Source organism: Myxine glutinosa, chromosome 9, assembly GCF_964187855.1.
Source record: "Myxine glutinosa chromosome 9, kmMyxGlut1.1, whole genome shotgun sequence".
Taxonomy (NCBI): domain Eukaryota; kingdom Metazoa; phylum Chordata; class Myxini; order Myxiniformes; family Myxinidae; genus Myxine; species Myxine glutinosa.
The window spans coordinates 91631276-91648175 of NC_136269.1; the positions used below are offsets into that span (position 1 = coordinate 91631276).

Here is a 16900-nt window from a genome sequence, read left to right on the forward strand (position 1 = left end):
AACCATGTGCCAAGTTTGAAATCGCAGCACAGGGCCACTTCCCAGTGAAATAATTAGCATTAAGAGTTTAGAAAAAAAGTCCGGAAAACTGTTCTTTGCGTGACGGACTGACGGACGGAGGGACGGCGTGCGAACCTATAGTCCCCTCCGGTGTGCACCGGTAGGGGACTAATAATACCAGGTTTGGTGAAAATCCCATGACTGGTTCACAAGTTAGCTCGGTAATATAATTTTTACCTGACGGGACGTCTGACATTTGACCTTTGACCTCTTGAACCAGTGACTGTCGGCGGAGGCATAAAAATGCTGTGCTGAAAATTGAAACGGCAGTGAAAACAACCAACTAAACGGCACTCAGTAGAGAGCATACCTTCGCCAGGTGAACAGTTTACGTTTTGTATCTCAGAGTAGACCAGAAAATCACAATACAGAATCGCATTTAATCGAAATCATCCGTCCACAACTTTTTAAGATATCCTGCTCTGTATCGTCTTTGGCCCTATCTCCCAATGGTGAAGAATCACTAAAAGTTATACTAGCCGGATCCGGATCCGGATCTTCACCAAAATTGAATCGATTCGTCCTTATCACACACACAACCTGTCCACTAAGTTTCGTTCAAATCCGTCCATGACCTTTTTAGATATCCTGCTATATGTTGGTTTTCGCCTTGTCCCTCAATGGTGAAGAATCACTTAAAAATTTAATAATTCTCATATCCGAATCCATATTCAGATCTTCACCAAAATTGAATATGTTTGTCTTTGTCACACACACAACCTGTCCAACAAGTTTCGTCCAAATCTGTCCACAACTTTTTGAGATATCCTGCGATGTATCGTTTTTGGCCCGATCTCCCAATGGTGAAGAATCACTTTAAAAAATTATAGTAGCCAGATCCGAATCCGGATCTTCACCAAAATCGAATCTTTTCTTCCTTGTCACATATGCTACCTCTGTCAAATTTCGTCCGAATCTGTCTCTTTGAGATATCCTGTTCACAAACGGACAGACAAACAGACAGACAAGGGTGAAAACATAACCTCCATCTACTTTTGGTGGAGGAGGTAACAATTGCAAACATAGAATACAAAGGAGAATTATAAAACGAAATAACAACAAAATACATCAATAATAATTGCCAGAATGACAAAAGAGCAAGAAATGACAGGACAACATGTATTGTCTTTGTGGCAAGTTTGAAGAAAATTGGTCCGTGCATGTTCAAGAAATGTTTGGGGACATATTTAAATAACAAAATGGCTGCCAGTCGGCCATCTTGGATCTGTTCTCAAAAAGAAATGACGTGCGTATGTAAGCCATCATTCATTATCTGTGTGCAAAGTTTGAACAAAAGCAGTCCATACAAGTCCGAGATATGGTTGCAGACACACTGACAGACGAGACCAAATCCACAGGCCCCCATTTCAGACCAAGACCAACGGGGGCTAACAAACTCGGTGATGTAATGGTTCGAGTGTCCACTGAGAATAGGAAGTCAGCAGTTAGAACCTGTCCTGGAAGAGTCATACTGACGACTTCCTCGCTTGACGCTCAGCATTTTAAAAAGACTCTTGGGCCCGTTGGTCAGTTGTACCAAATTTTCATTGGTCTTAACCGCCTTGTAGCATACCTGCCTGCCGGAATCGGGGGTTGCAGAATCGGGGGTCAATAGTGCGTAATGAATTAATCGACGTATGTAATTAATAGACAGAAAGTGTGACACACACACCTCATACATTTATAGTAGATAGAAGATAGAGCATGGACAAACAACCATATGTTGGCAATCATAGCACAGGCTTTCTTGAGCCGAATGACCACCCCTTGCATTGAAGTTCTTTGTCAGGGAATATATATCATATCATGAATGCAAACGATTGAGGACGCCACACCAAAGGCTTGAGGAAAATGGCAGGACAGGATCGATTGAACAAGTCTGGATTCTGAAACCTTGAAACAAATGGCACAATCGACTTCTCTTGGGAAGGCAAAATAATTTGTCAGAGCAAATATACACACAAAGGCATGATATGTTAAGTAATCCACTGGAATATCTGCAAAAACCTCAATATCCCACACATTTAGGGAATTAATGGAAGCAAGAGTCAAAGGTAGTTATCAAAAATAGAACCACGGATTCTGAAGCTCACCTGCATCAGGAGCAACAGTCACCTAGACCCCTTTAGACCCTGATTTTTTTTTTTTTATGCAGTGAGCAAACTTTCGTACCATCATGGGTGATGCAGATTGTGGTAAAGTTCCATCGATAGTGTGTGTATAATTTCTGAGAAGGAAGCAAGTACCTCTTTTGGAGGGTTACCCCCCCCCCCCTGCCCACCCACCATGTGGGGTGCAAGCCCCCTTGACCCCGATTTTTAAAATGTGTTTATGATTACGAACTGCGTCACAGATGAGCTAAAATGGGGATCTAGTGCTCATGCAGGACCTGACCCTATGATCAGATGTGAACATTGAAAGCAAGATATTACGACCGGACATAGGCCTCAGATATAAAAATGAATGGACAGCATTGATTAATTGAGGGGTCGGTACCCAGTTACTTTTGCCTAAATGATTTTTATAAATTAGAAAGATACCACGAGATGAACAACAAAACTACAAGAACCTGGAAGCTGAGGAGCGTTGACGTTGTGCCAGTGATAGTTTGAGGAAGTGGAGTTATAAAGCAGAACCTCATTGAGATTCTGAAGGAATCCATACTGGGAAATATGACCACAAACAAACTACAACCGGAGTCTGTCAGAGTTTCACTAACAATCCTAAAAAGAGCCATTGTAACAAAGAAGTGAGAATAAAACGTGTCCTTGTGAAAACCTCAAAATACCATAATTTGGTCCTCAAAAATTGATGGTTGTAAAAAGGGGAATACTTTGGGCCCTGTGAGATGCCCTTCCACCTTCTGACTCCTGCAGATTGCAATAAACATGAATGGGGTTGTTGTTTTCACACCCAAAAGCCGACGTGGTGTTTTAGTGATGATTGCAGACTTTTTGCTACCTGTTTCTAAGACCTCGTATGTTCCATTTACCTTTCATAAAACCAAAACCTGTGTTGTACACATCATTTTTGGAACTTTGAGATGATGCAGAGTTCTGGTTTTCTGTGAATGCTTGGCAAGAGTGCATATACAGACCCATTTCGGTTGTTTCTTTTTGACTAATCATTTAGGAAAGATCTGAACTCTGTGGTCAGTATGGTACTGTAGCTCAAAGCTGTCCCAAATAAAATCACTTGAGCAATACTTGCTTTGACTGATAAAGCCAAATACCATTTTCTACCATTTTTGAGTTCTTCCTCTTGAAGAAGTTCAGAAGTTCAGTCACTCAAACTCTTGGGCCTCATTATTAGCCATGAGCTCTCTTGAGGAAACCACATCTCAAAGTTGGCCTCCAAAGCCAGTTGCTGACTGTGCATCCTCCGTCATGTAAACTCATTCCTTGGCACACCTGAACTCTTATCCACCTACAAGGCCTTCATCTGCAGCTTGATGGAATACTGTTCCCCACCCCCCTCCTTTGGGCTGGAGCCCCTGCCTCACACCTTACTCAGCTTGATGCTGTCGAAACCAAGGACTTCAACATCATTGGAATCTACCGTGATGAAGCTGAGTCTATGGGCCTATCACTGTGACATTGCAGGCGTGTCTGTGGTCTCTGTCTTCCACATTCTCGTTAATTTCATCAACCCTCCAGGTCTTCGAAACATTTCTTCATCACCATCTCAGATCATCCCTCATTCAAAACCACGATATTTTCTACCCCCGTTAAACCAGCCCCTTCCCCTTTCCCCTTCCCCAACCCTCCCACCCAAAGGTTCCTGTTTTTCCTTCCTGAGAGTTTGCTCCTGTATCCATGTTGTCCACCCTTTGGATCTTCCCCCATCACTCATTCTAACCTGCACCCCTTGTTTGTCCATCTCCATATATTTTGCCCCTTGGCCCTGCTGTTGGCATTTCCCCTCTCTCTTTATACTGTTCCTTTTGTTCTATTGCATCATAATCTGCCCTGTGTTCTAACTCTTCTACGAGCTTTGACTTTGTAGACAAAACAGTATGTCTCTTTTATACCGTGTTCCCCCTTGAGAACCATATTTGCACTCCATATTTTAATGTCACACTTTGTTTGGATATGGCAGGTGTCATCGTGCTCTCAGCTTAACCTAACAGAACCTGTCCTTGTGCCTTAGGAGTCGGCAATTGAGCGGGCACACTGGAAGACTCTTGAAGCTGGCTTAGGACAGCAGCTGAATGAGCGTGAGAATGAGTTGCGGCGATTACAGGGTCACCTTCAGGCAAGCCACAATGAGTTTACTGCTGAGAAGCAGGAGCTGCAAACCATGGTAAGACTGCTTGGTATTATTTGTCATAATATTCAACAAACCCATCAGACGAGACGAGAATTCCAATCCAGACGATAGTTTGGTAGGATCTGTTTTTGCACCCGCATTGTAGACCAGTAAAAGTACCCATCCCCAGTGACGGGAAAGTTTAAGTTATTGATCTATAATTTTAAATTATTTCATGGACTTTAAAAAGGTTAATTGTGTTGCATTCTTGGTTTCATTCAGTCAAAGCTCTGATCTACTTATACCGCCCACCGCAAAATGGTGACGTAACATTGGGCAGCGGAGGTTGGATTTGTCCAAAAAGAGGGCAAAATGTAACTTTTATATAGCGATAACAATTTATTGTAGAATATTCTCTTGCAAAATAAAATTTGGCATCAACATTCATGCCTGTTCCCCCCGACATTTCAAAAGTGAATGTTGAGCTTTGCCTACATGCACAACCTTTCAAATGCAGCGTGGGAAGCGGTCGCCGTAAACAGGAGACAGACGAACACACGCACAGACACCACAATATATATATATAATAATATACATACACATATACTTGGCAAAAAAAGAAACAAGTTTTTATGTCAAAGTATATAGCGAATGAAATTTACAAAATCACATGAACATTAAATTACAACAGATTTGTACGGTGTATGACCTCCCTCTGCCGTGATGCACGCTTGGATGCGCCGGTGCATGGACTGAATCGGCCTCTTCAGTCACCTGGGGGAGGACGCGCCACTCTTGCCTTAAAGCAGCGGCAAGTGCTTGAGCTGTTCTAGGCACCACAGGACGTAACCGGATGCGGCAATCAAGTTCATCCCATGCATGCTCGATGGGGTTCAGGTCTGGACTGAACGCAGGCCATGGCAGGAGCTCAATATAGTGATCATCAAGATACTGGGTGATCACCCTTGCTGCATGAGGTCGCGCATTGTCCTGTTGAAACAAGGCTATGTTCGGATGTTCATCCAGAAATGGCCTCACTACAGGCTCCAAAATTTCATCCCGGTATCTCTCGGCATTGAGGTTACCATCGATGACTATCAGTTCAGTATGGGCATTTGCTGTAATACGGGCCCATATCATAATGCTGGGACCTCCCCACCTGTCCAGCTCCACGACATTAGTCAAAAAGTCGCTCACCACGACGACGGTAAACTCGTACCCATCCGTCATTATTGCTTACGCGAAATCGTGACTCATCCGAGAACAACACCTGGTTCCACATTCTCTGCGTCCAGTCACGGTGTTGGCGGGCCCATACCAACCTACGGCGACGACGATCGGCTGTCAGTGGGAGACCTCTGTAAGGGCGTCTGCTCCTAAGTCCTACAGAACGAAGCCGATTTTTGACAGTCTGAGCACAAATCCTGTTGTTCGTACGCCCAGGCGTCTCCCTTGCGGTGGTTTCTGCGTTGCGATGTCGATCACGGAGGTGCTGCAGAACGATGTAACGATCCTGAATGGGCGTCGTCACTCGCGGTCTACCACTTCTCCGACGATCTGCCACACTTCCAGTGTCTCAACGACGTCTGAGCCTGCTTATGGTTGATTCGTGCACTTGGAGATGTGCGGCCACATCCCTAGCTGAGATGCCCGCATCAAGCATTCCAATTGCGCGGGCCCGGTCATACTGACTTAGTCGTGGCATTGTCGTCTGCTGAGTGAATTCGGTTCAAGCCTCCATGGACCATAGAACATCAACATTGTTGTGCAATTTAGCCTTGGAAGCCACAGTAAGTGATTGTTTGAAAATCCATTCAACCCCCATTGTGGTGGTTCAGTGAGGCATGACGCTCAAGAAATGTGGTTGAAAATACAGGTGCTTAAAATGGTATTACAAATCTTTGTCATTGATAATAATAGATGGATGCATGATAAATTTGTGCACAACAATGCACATTTTAAAAATGCGTCTTATCAACTTGCGTTTCTTTTTTTGCCAAGTATATATATATATATATATATATATATATATATATATATATATATATATATATATATATATATATATATATATATATATATATATATATATGTCGGATTGAGACTTAGAACTTGGGACTCAGAAGACTCAGAGGAAAGGAGCAACGGATATATTTATTAGAACTCGAGTACACAAGCTTGAGGACAGCAAAAGTTGTACTGAAACTCACAAGAAATGACCAACAGTACAACAAGATGCTCTGAAATGAATCAATTAAACCTTGCTTTATATAAGGAATATCAGGGGTGGGGTTAGCTCACAAGATACAGAGACAGAATGGGCTCATTGGTCCCAGAATGGGCTCATTGGTCCTCCCACCATAGTCCCATCCTGTTGTTCAGTTAGTTAGAGGAAGCTCATCAAGGCCACTCATAGGTTAACTCAGATAAGAAGATGGTCAGCCATATGTGGCAACATGTTTACAACTTTCTGTAAAGAAACTTTGTTTGAGAAAGAACAAAGGGAGGGGATACTCATAAAACTGTCAACTTACAGGATATTGGCAAAGTCTAGAGGGAGGCAAAGAGATAACAGCTATAGCCAAGGCCAGGAAGGAGAACTGAGAGATTGTGCCCACGCAGGCCAAGAGCACACAGGAAAGAACTCCTTATTAGGATATTACACATCCTCAATGCACAAGAAAGGATTTAAAGTATTATAAAGAGTCCAGCAATAAGGCAAAACAGAACATATAATTGGTTATACTTGGTAATTGGTAAAGCAGCATAATAACAAAGGGGGAGGGGCATAATAGCTCCCTACATACCGCCCTTTTGGATCTAAGATACAAAGTTATCTACGAGCCAATCAAAGGCCTTTATTTCAAAAAGCAGAAACAAAGTAATCAAAAATCATTCAACATATCACGCGAAGGCAGCCCCGTAAGCATGTCCCGTACCAAAGCACCACACACACTCAGTAGGATGATTCGCGTCTGTATGTGAGTATGCACTGTAAGGCCGTAGAAGCAGGGTGAACAAATGGCATAAAGGAAAAACCTCCAAAAGAGGTGAGACAGACAGTGTAAAAGATTCACTAAACATACCGCACGGATGCCGCCCAGTGAGCATGTCCCGTACCCCGTACCGCACATCGCACTCAGCAGGAAGATCCGTGGGCGTCTGGGTGTAAGTGGGTGTTAGTGGATGTATGATGTAAGTCAGGTGTAGATGGGTGTATGAGGTGAGACCGTAGAGACATGAAGATCGAATAGCGTGTCAGATCCCCAACGAAGACCTCTGGTTCCACCGGGGTCCACACCCAGGAAGATCTCCGACCCACCCTTCGTCCACAGAGGTGCAGCCGGACTCCTCCCCAACTGGAGCTCGCCCAGGCTTCCCCAGGTGAAATCCTTGGAGATCGTCAGCGCTCGATCGATATTCATGTCCATGAGGTCTCTTACATGCTGGTGATCTGGGGAAGACGCAACATCGTCAGTATCAGGTGGCTCAAACCTATGGCCATGAAATAAAGCATAACGGTCCAAAGGTGGGAGAGAAACTTCCTTTGGGTCAAAGTCGAGATCGTCCGAGGCGATGCTGCTTGCATCGCTGTTATCCACGGGCGTATCTCCAAAACAATCAGATTCGGAACTCAGAGTATCTCCACGATCGAGTTCCTCTCCATCCGGGCTTGGGTTAGCAGCTGGGTCCAAATCCCGGATTGGGTCAGTGGCGTTTGACTTACTGTGGGCTTGTGAGACATAAAGGTGAGCTCGTGAAACATGGAGAGGCAAAGCCTGCATTGAAATATAAACATCAGTCGGGGACCCTCGCAAGTGGCCCACATCATCATTGGTAACATCATCAGTAACATTATTCTTAGGTGGCGTAGGCCTGCGGCGTGGACGGCCACCGATATTCACGGCCTGGCACATCGAGAAGAAACGAGAGGAGTCCTTCAGGAACTCGTCGATTTCTTCATGCGACGTGTTGGGGCCCAGTTTAAACGGCCTCCTGGCAGCCTGAAATGCTTCGAGGTCCGCATAAGTGTACTCGACATCATTATCGGTAACATCAACAATGGAAGAACAATCTTCGGAAGCGGAGATCTCATTGTCGCGGCCCAGTGTCTCGTTCGGGTCGTCGTTCCAGGATCCGCGGTCTGCAATTACGTCGACGGCCCGTGTGTCATCTGGACCCGCGGTCAGTTTTTCGAGCATCACCATGGCCTTTTCTGTTGTCGTCTTCAATGTCCATCCTGTGGAAAACTTTCTCACACACGCAAGGACTAAAGCCTTGACTATTACACAACTGACCACGATTCCAAGGACTATTGCCAAGGCGGTCAGTACCCACTTTACAATAGTGCCTGTCCACCCTTTGAACCAGTCGGTAAGCCACTGGTGGGAGGCTTCCCGATCCATTCGATCCCTTGTCAATGTATGAGCGCTTTCCCTTAACCTTATAATAGCAGCACTGACGCCCTGTGAGGGGTCAGGAATAAAAGTGCAACATCTACCCTCAATTATCCCACATACCCCTCCTCGTTCTGCCAATAGCATATCTAAAGCAACCCTATTTTGCATAACCATTGTACGCAGGTGGACGACTGTGTCCAACATTTCGTCGTGTGCTGTAGCGGTGGCGTTGGCCACAGTTTCTAAGATTAACGCAATTTTGTCAATGCGGTAACTGCTCATGACCGTCCCAGCCCATGGGAAAAAGAAACTAACGGCCTTTTCCCAACCAGCGCCATGTAAGGTGGTGGTGCCGTCGTCGTTCCAATAGGTGCTTCGCGGTGTCCTTATGAGTGCAGGGGTATTATACAAGTGTGGTCGCATTTCCATTTCTGGGAAAACTGATCCTAAATAGCAACTTCCTCCCCAATTATCAGGTAAATACGGGTAAGCTTTGTTCCCGCATACAAACATGGTTCCATGTGGAGCCACTAAATGAGTGGTCATGTAAGTGCGAAGGTCTGCGATAGTGTTCGTTCCGTTTACCCCTTCCCATGCCAACTGGAGGTGTGTGAGTTTATGTAAGGGCGAACTTGTAACATTAACTAACAGCATGTGTTTCCCTTCCCTAGGGTCCGCGAGGAGGGTATCTCTACACACAGATTTGCCTACCGTTATTTGGCCCTTTCCTTCTAAGCAGAGGGCCCCCATAGCCGGCTTAACCCAAACCGGCGCCGGACGTTCCTCAAAGTGTCGGGACTGGATGGGGGGCGAGTACTGGAAAACTCGTTTACACGCGGTTCCGTCAGAACCTTGGCTTGTCAGGGTTGTACTAAGGCATTTGGTGTCTAGTGGCTTTGAGCACAAATCATTGAGTGATAGGGGTAACGCTACCATTGGTATTCCTGCTGTGCTGGTGCGGGGAAGGTGCATACACATCCAACACCGTGTCCTATTCTGTAATGTGGCCATATGCCGTGCGACCTTCCAGTATGTGTTCTCCTCTGGTTTCCTTCTTACTTCCTGGGCAGGCGGGGTTTTGATGACGTAAGCGGCGCAACTAGGTCATAAGTAGGGTGCAGTTCCATTTGGGATTGTCGTGCGAGGGGGCCATATTCCACATTCAAGTATCATTGTTGTATCCGGACCAATGGGGGTATAATGCAACATGAGGGTAGTATTCTCAATGCCCTTGCCCCATCCATATCCTGGGGCATATCGGCTGCTTATGTTCCCATATGTTCCATTTTCCACTTTCCTAACCTTAGTCAGGACTAGGCGTGTACTTGTCATGCGTGCCTGTGGTGTGTTATTGTGTACCACTATAGCTTCCACCCATCTTACAGATAACCACTTAAAGCTTGTTTCCAGGTTACAGCAATTCACCGCTATTTTGTCTCCCCAGCGAGCCGTTATATACTTGACGGGGTAGAGGGGAAATGCTGAATAGTTGTCGGGTCCTGGGTACTTGGGGAGGTCCTTTCTCGATAGTTCGAAGTTCAAGAGCCTATCTCCGGCAGGGGGTTTGAGGCAGCTACCCAGAGTTCCCATCATCATGACCGTCATCGCCGCCCTTAGGAGACTGTGGTGCCCTAGACGGAGCATTGTCTTCAGCAGTGTGAGGTGCGGTGTCTTCAGTAGTGAGAGGTGTGGTGTCTTCAGTAGTGAGAGGTGTGGTGTCTTGTGTGACTTGTGGTGCGGGAATGGACAACTTACAATGGGTGGCGTGGATCCATGAAGGTTTACCCTCGCAGAAGACTGCCGTCGGTGTGACCAGTAGCACCTGGAATGGTCCCTTCCACCATGGCTCCAAAGCAGCCTTGCGGGTGAAGTGCTTTACGAGCACCCAGTCGCCGGCCTGGAAGTTGTGGATGGCGTGGCCTATTGGTTCAGGCAGCGCCTCTCGTACTCGAGCATGAATGCTGCGTGCCACATTGGACAAGCCTATGCAAAATCTCAAAAGCATGTCATCCATTACTGGCAAAGCAAGGGTGGACATGTCTGTTGGTGCTGAAACGGGCAAGCTCATAGGTCGTCCCATTAATATTTCGTGGGGGGAAAGGCCCGTAGTGCGACCCGGGGTGGAACGAATGCTCATCAATGCAAGCGGAAGAGCCTCTGGCCACCTCAAGCCTGTGTCTGCGCAAAGTTTCGCTAGTTTATTCTTTAGCGTCTTGTTCGTTCGTTCCACAAGTCCCGATGACTGTGGGTGGTAAACGCAATGGAAGGATTGTTTAACGCCCAACGCCTTCAGGATGCCCTTAACCACCTGCGCCGTGAAATGGCCCCCTTGATCTGACGAAATTATCTGGGGAATGCCAAATCTGCACATAAAATCCCGCACGAGGCGCTTCACTACTGTCGGAGCATCGGACTTGACGCATGGGTATGCTTCGACCCATTTGGTGAACGTATCTATGATCACCAACACATAACGAAACGACATACTTGGTTCCAATTCTGTAAAATCGAACTCGATAGTTGCGAACGGCCCACTAGGCGGGGGCCGTCCCCCATCATGTGCATGTCTCGGCGGCGCCCCTCTATTATGTTGCTGGCAGACCACGCACGATCGGCACACTTCGGATACAATCCGTGACAGTCCTGGCGCTGCCCAAGTGTAGTCTATCTGTCCCATCACCCCCCTCTGGCACACATGACCATTCTGATGAGCCATGCGTGCCAGCCAAGGCAGTAAAGCCTGGAGTGCTATAGGTTTTTCATCAAGGGTCCACATTTCCCCTGGCCCAGGGCGTATCGCTCCTCGTTTGAGCCAGACCTCGTGTTCGGCCGTCGGTGCAGCATTTTGCAAATTTATGATATCGTCCTTAGTTGGTGTGGCGGGTGGTCCCGCAGTCGGTATGTCAGCAATCTGTGCGGCTGTCTTCTGTGCTCGTGTCACCATCGGCATGTTGCGTTCTATCTGTTGGTTGGCGGCCTTTCCTGCCGCCTCGTCCGCCCTTGCATTGCCCCGGGCAACGTCAGTGTCCGCCCTTTGGTGGCCACGACACTTAATTACCGCGATAGCGCGGGGAAGTAAAATGCTTCGGAGGAGCTCTTCTACCAACGCGCCGTTCTTTATCACTGAACCGGCAGATGTGAGAAAACCTCTCATCTTCCAGATGGCTCCTTTATCGTGGACTACGCCGTGAGCGTAGGCCGAATCTGTGTAAATGTTGGCGGCAAGGCCTTCCGCCAAGCTGCACGCTCGGGTCAAGGCGCACAGCTCCGCCTGCTGTGCGGAAAATGTAGGAGGAAGACGCCCGCTTTCTACCGTTTCGCTATCCGAGCACACGGCGTACCCGGACAACAGGGACCCGTCCCATGCGCGCCTAGCTGATCCATCGACATAATATGTACAGTCGGGATATTCTAAGGGATTGTCCTTTAAATCCGATCGCACTGTGGAGACTAGCTGCACAACGTCGGCGCACACATGGGGTTCGCCCTCCCCAGGAGTGGGCATCAGTGAGGCTGGGTTGAGTGTCGTGCAACGTTCGATCGTGATGTTGGCTGCAGTGATCAGTGCGGATTCGTATTGCATTAATCTAGTGTTAGACAAATGCTGTGTGCTTCGCTGTAACAACAGCGAAGTGACGCAATGCGGTACCCGTAGCTTTACTGGGTGTCCCATAACGATGTCCGCTGTCCTTTCTACTGCATACCTGGCCGCTGCCACGGCTTGCAGGCACACCGGAAACCCTCGTTCGACCGGGTCTAACCTTTTACTGAAGTAGGCCACCGGCCGCTCCTTATCCCCGTGAGTCTGTGTCAAAACTGACTGGGCGAAACCCCCCACGGCGTGAGTGTAAAGGGTAAATGGTTTCGCATAATCCGGGAGTCCTAATGACGGGGCCGTGACCAACGCCTGTTTTAGCCCGTCAAAACATCGCCTCAATTCTGGTGTCCATACCAATTCGTCCGAAGCGGTTGATCTGGTTGCCTCGTATAGTGGCTTGGCCAGCAGCGCAAAATCAAGTATCCAAGTGCGGCAATATCCCGTCATACCTAGGAAGCGCAGCAGTTGCCGTTGCGAACGAGGGCGAGGCAGCTCCATAATAGCGGTCACTCGTCCAGCATCCAATTCTCGTTTTCCGTGCGAAATGGCGTGTCCCAAGTAAGTTACAACCTGCCGCACAAACTGAAGTTTTGGTCTGCCTACTTTGTGGCCTTTGGCCGCCAAGGCCTTTAATAGGGCCAAGGAATCCATTTCGCACGCCTCCTTTGAAGGGGAGCAAATCAACAAATCGTCAACGTATTGCAGCAACACTGACCCTCCCTTCAATTCCACATCCGCCAGGTCGCGGTGCAGCGCCCGGGAAAACAGAGTGGGGCTATCTGAAAACCCCTGAGGTAGTACTGTCCAAGTATACTGGCGCCCCCTATGGGTGAAAGCGAACAAGTATTGTGACTCAGGCGCGATGGGCACCGAGAAAAACGCAGAACAAAGGTCGATGACCGTGAAGTATGTTGCGTCCGGCGGAATTGACATCATGAGGGTTTCTCCGTTTGGAACTAGTGGGTGTATGCCCTGTATCACCTTGTTCACCTCCCTTAAATCCTGTACAAACCTCCATTTGTCCTTTGACGGCTTTTTCACTGGCAAAATTGGGGTATTACATGGGCTGTTAGTTTCCACAATAATTTTCTGTTCCACTAGGGATTGAATTACTGGTGCTATGCCTACGTCGGCCTCAGGTCGTAGCTTATACTGTTTTACATTTGGCAAGCGCATCCCCGGCTGCACTGCTATCACTAGAGGTTCGGCGTCTCGCATCCGTCCAACCTCACCGTCGCTTTTGGGCCATAAATTGTCTGGCACCTCCGCTAGGAGGTAATCTGACTCACCCGGATCCGTCAGCACTGTCCTCATGGCATAGGTGCCCTTAGGAGGCAACTCTGTTGCTTCGAACACTCCATCCCTCCGTTGTGTCTTGAAGTCAATTGAGAACCCTTCGCCATTTTGGAGCCGTTTCAAAGTCCAGCGGCCTTTCTTACTCCGATAACCTTGTAAGGGAACTTCTCGTAACCTCCCTACCATCCAACCTACACTTTCCGGCGGCCAGCCCTTGGCAGTGGTGAGGGTAACATGGGCGGCCGCTCCTTCGGGGTATTGGGTCAACGCACGCTGACTCGAGGTTAGGACTGCCTCGATTCCTATTCCCTCACGGCCGATCCACATTCGTGATAAATGTATAGGCGTGCGCTCGCCCAGTTTTTCCTTAACCTTCTCTCGATAATTCTCGTCGTCGCCCGTTGCATCATAGTACGCGGTGCAATGGGGTGGATTATCCTTCACGTTTTTTATCGAAATTTGGTGCAGCTGTAGCCAATCTCGCAGAACTGAATTGTCCAAACACACATTATCTATGATATGCGTCCACGTAGCCAGAGCCCCTTCATCCATGCGCCACCAATACACGGTGGGGCCGGGCCGAGACAATGCCGTCATTACCAAGTCGCGTTTAGATTCCGCGACGTCTACGAAAACTCCCTCCTCTGTACATGAAATTTGACAGCCCAAGCGGCACAATAAATCCCGTCCCAACAAATTGGTCGGGGCGGTAGTGGTCATCAAGAAAGCATGTTTAGCCTCCAGCGGGCCGCATGTTACTCGCACTTCCTCCGAAATAGGAAGCGCTTGGGGTAAACCCGAAACACCCAGTATTTGAACGTTCCTGGCCGTAGGGCGCAAAGAGGGCAATTGCCCCTTGTTAATTGTGCTGCGAGTCGCACCCGTATCTACGAGAAATTCTAATTGTCTTCCCTCCACGTCCAACATCATGGTTGGTTCCTCTGCCGGTGTCATGGTCAAGAGAGGACACTCCTTGGGCGACCCGCCAGCGTCCCGTCAATAGGCCCCTCTATTGTATTGGGGCGAAAACCCCTTACGAGCAGCACTTGGGCAATTACTTCTCCAGTGTCCCAGTTGCTTGCAATAAAAGCACGGTTCCTGTGGAACCGGTGGTGCGGAGGGCATAGGTCGTCCCCCTACAGCTCCCCTTCCACCCAGCCGGCGTTCTGGCGCTCCCCACTGTGACTGGTTTACTGGTTGCCATTGCGGCGGACCCCGAGGCGGGGCCCAGTTCCCCCTTGATCCGTTCTGCATCCCACTATTGGGGGGTGGTCCGGGGGTTTGGAGAAGGGGTCTTGGTGGGTACCAATTTTGGGGAGGGGGCCCTTGCGCAGTCCAAGTTTGAGGGTTTTGAGGAGGAGGGGGAAGAGGAGGTGGTATTGTCCATTGTTGTTTTACCTCGTTCATATTAATTAGTCCAAAGTCTTCCTCAGTACAACCGTCGCAGTTTTCATTTTCGTTGTGGATCCACTCTCCGTTGGGGAATTGGCCCTTATAGAAAAGAGGATAACAACTCCTCCTATGTTCCTCTAAACCTCGAACAGGTCCCCACTTCTGGCACTGTTCGCGTATGTAGTCCTGACTCTGATCCCCCTTCTTATTTTGATTAAACTGAGCCCGTTTCTCCTGAACATACATTTGCAATATCTCCTCCTTAATATCCTTCTTCTCCTCTAGGGAGGAGCCCGGGCATTGTTCCAGTTTGTCGCATAATTCGTTAGTTGTCATTCCCTTCCAGCCGAAGAGGACGGACTGCACCTGTTTCTTTAATATCGGCCGAAGCCCCTCGATTAGATATTGATTTACCAATGGTTGAGGTAGCCCTACCAGCTGCATCGGACCCAGTCCTCCCCAGCGCGCGATGGCCTTTTCCAACCTTTCTCGGTACTCTCCAATTGGTTCTCCTGGTTTTTGTTTTATGGCCCCGATTTTTCCCCAATCCGGACCCCCTGCTGGCAACAGCGCATGTTCGATGGCACCCAGCAGCCGGACCTTCAGTGCCTCCCATTGCACTAGTGTTATCTGGGGGTTTGCACCCGCCGCCCTTGGGTCGTCGTGCGGCCAGTGTGCTCTTTGTCTAGCCCTTTCCCATACCTTGGGTGGGAGCACGGATACTCCCATATGAGTTATGTCTCGATAGTCGCACTCGCCAGCTAAAAACCAATTCGTCATGGTTGGCACTACCTGCCGTGGATCCTCAATAAGCAAATGTTGAATCCTTTCCCGCATTACCGTTAAGGAGGATTCTTTCCATGGTACCCTTTCTCGAACCCCATGACCTGCTGCGTCAACTCCGATAACTTGTAGGGGGCACAATGTTTTCCTTCCCTCTATTTCCTGACATTCCAATGGGGTAGTTTGTGGGGTCTCTTTCCCATTACAGCCTACCAGTGAGGGGTATAACCCATCCGGTCCTATCGGTGGCGGGAACCCTGCGATGTCAGTCCCGTCATCTATTCCGTTAGCCCCAAGTTGTGCAAACGGTCTTCCCTGGCTCGGGTGGTTCTGGGGTATCTGGGGCGCGATGGTAGCGGGGTTATAGGGAGGTGGTGGCGGGGGCGCAGAAAGGATAGGTGGTGCCTGAAACCCCGGGACAGGGGTTAGGTCTGGGGCTGGGGAGGGTAGATTGGTCGCTACCTCCCCTACCGCGGGGGCTGGGTTTTCAACGAGCGACATCAGTCGCGCGTTGGCCTGCTTTTCTATTTCCTTAAGCGCTTCATCCTGCTCTTTATTCGCCTGTTTCCTCAGGCCCTTGAGTTTTGTTACCTCACCAGCCAAGCTGGCCTGTTTTGACTTTGCGTGTCGCTTCATCGCTTCTTCCTTCCACCAGCCAAAGACTTTCCAATAGTCCGGCGGGAAGTGTTTCGTGGTCTGTTCAAACTTGTCTAATGTCTCATACAACACGTCCAATTTTTCCAGCGCAAAAGACCCTCCTTCGGGCCACGGTTCTCCTAAATCCTTCGTCAGCGCAACCCATGACTTCCCTGGTCTCACAGCATCATAGCCATGCCTCCGAAACATAAAAAATGCTGGGGTATGTCTAAGCGGTTCACCTGCCTTTACTGTCTTATTACCCATACTGTTACCCATCCTAAGAAACCTTAGTTTACCGACGTAGCCTTGTACTCGTGAGGATCTCCCGCCTCGCGGCACAGCTACACTACCTAACTCTCCTTGTACTCGTGAGGATCGTCCGCCTCGCGGTATAACTGTCTACCTAACTCGCGGCCTTGTACTCGTGAGGATCGTCCGCCTCGCGGTACGGCTGCACTACCTAACTCTCCTGAGAGGCTCGTCC

The 16900-nt window shown here is 48.5% G+C and overlaps 1 protein-coding gene across 4 annotated transcripts in view; it reads left to right on the top strand.

Annotated features, from left to right (window-relative positions):
- The window catches only part of RRBP1 (ribosome binding protein 1), a 128851-nt gene that overhangs the window by 44977 nt on the left and 66974 nt on the right, over positions 1 to 16900 (top strand). For all 4 annotated transcript variants that reach the window (XM_068128833.2, XM_068128835.2, XM_068128834.2 and 1 more), the window contains exon 6: positions 4210 to 4362. In XM_068128833.2, the coding sequence (XP_067984934.2) occupies positions 4210 to 4362 (153 nt within the window). The remainder of the gene's footprint in view (positions 1 to 4209; positions 4363 to 16900) is intronic.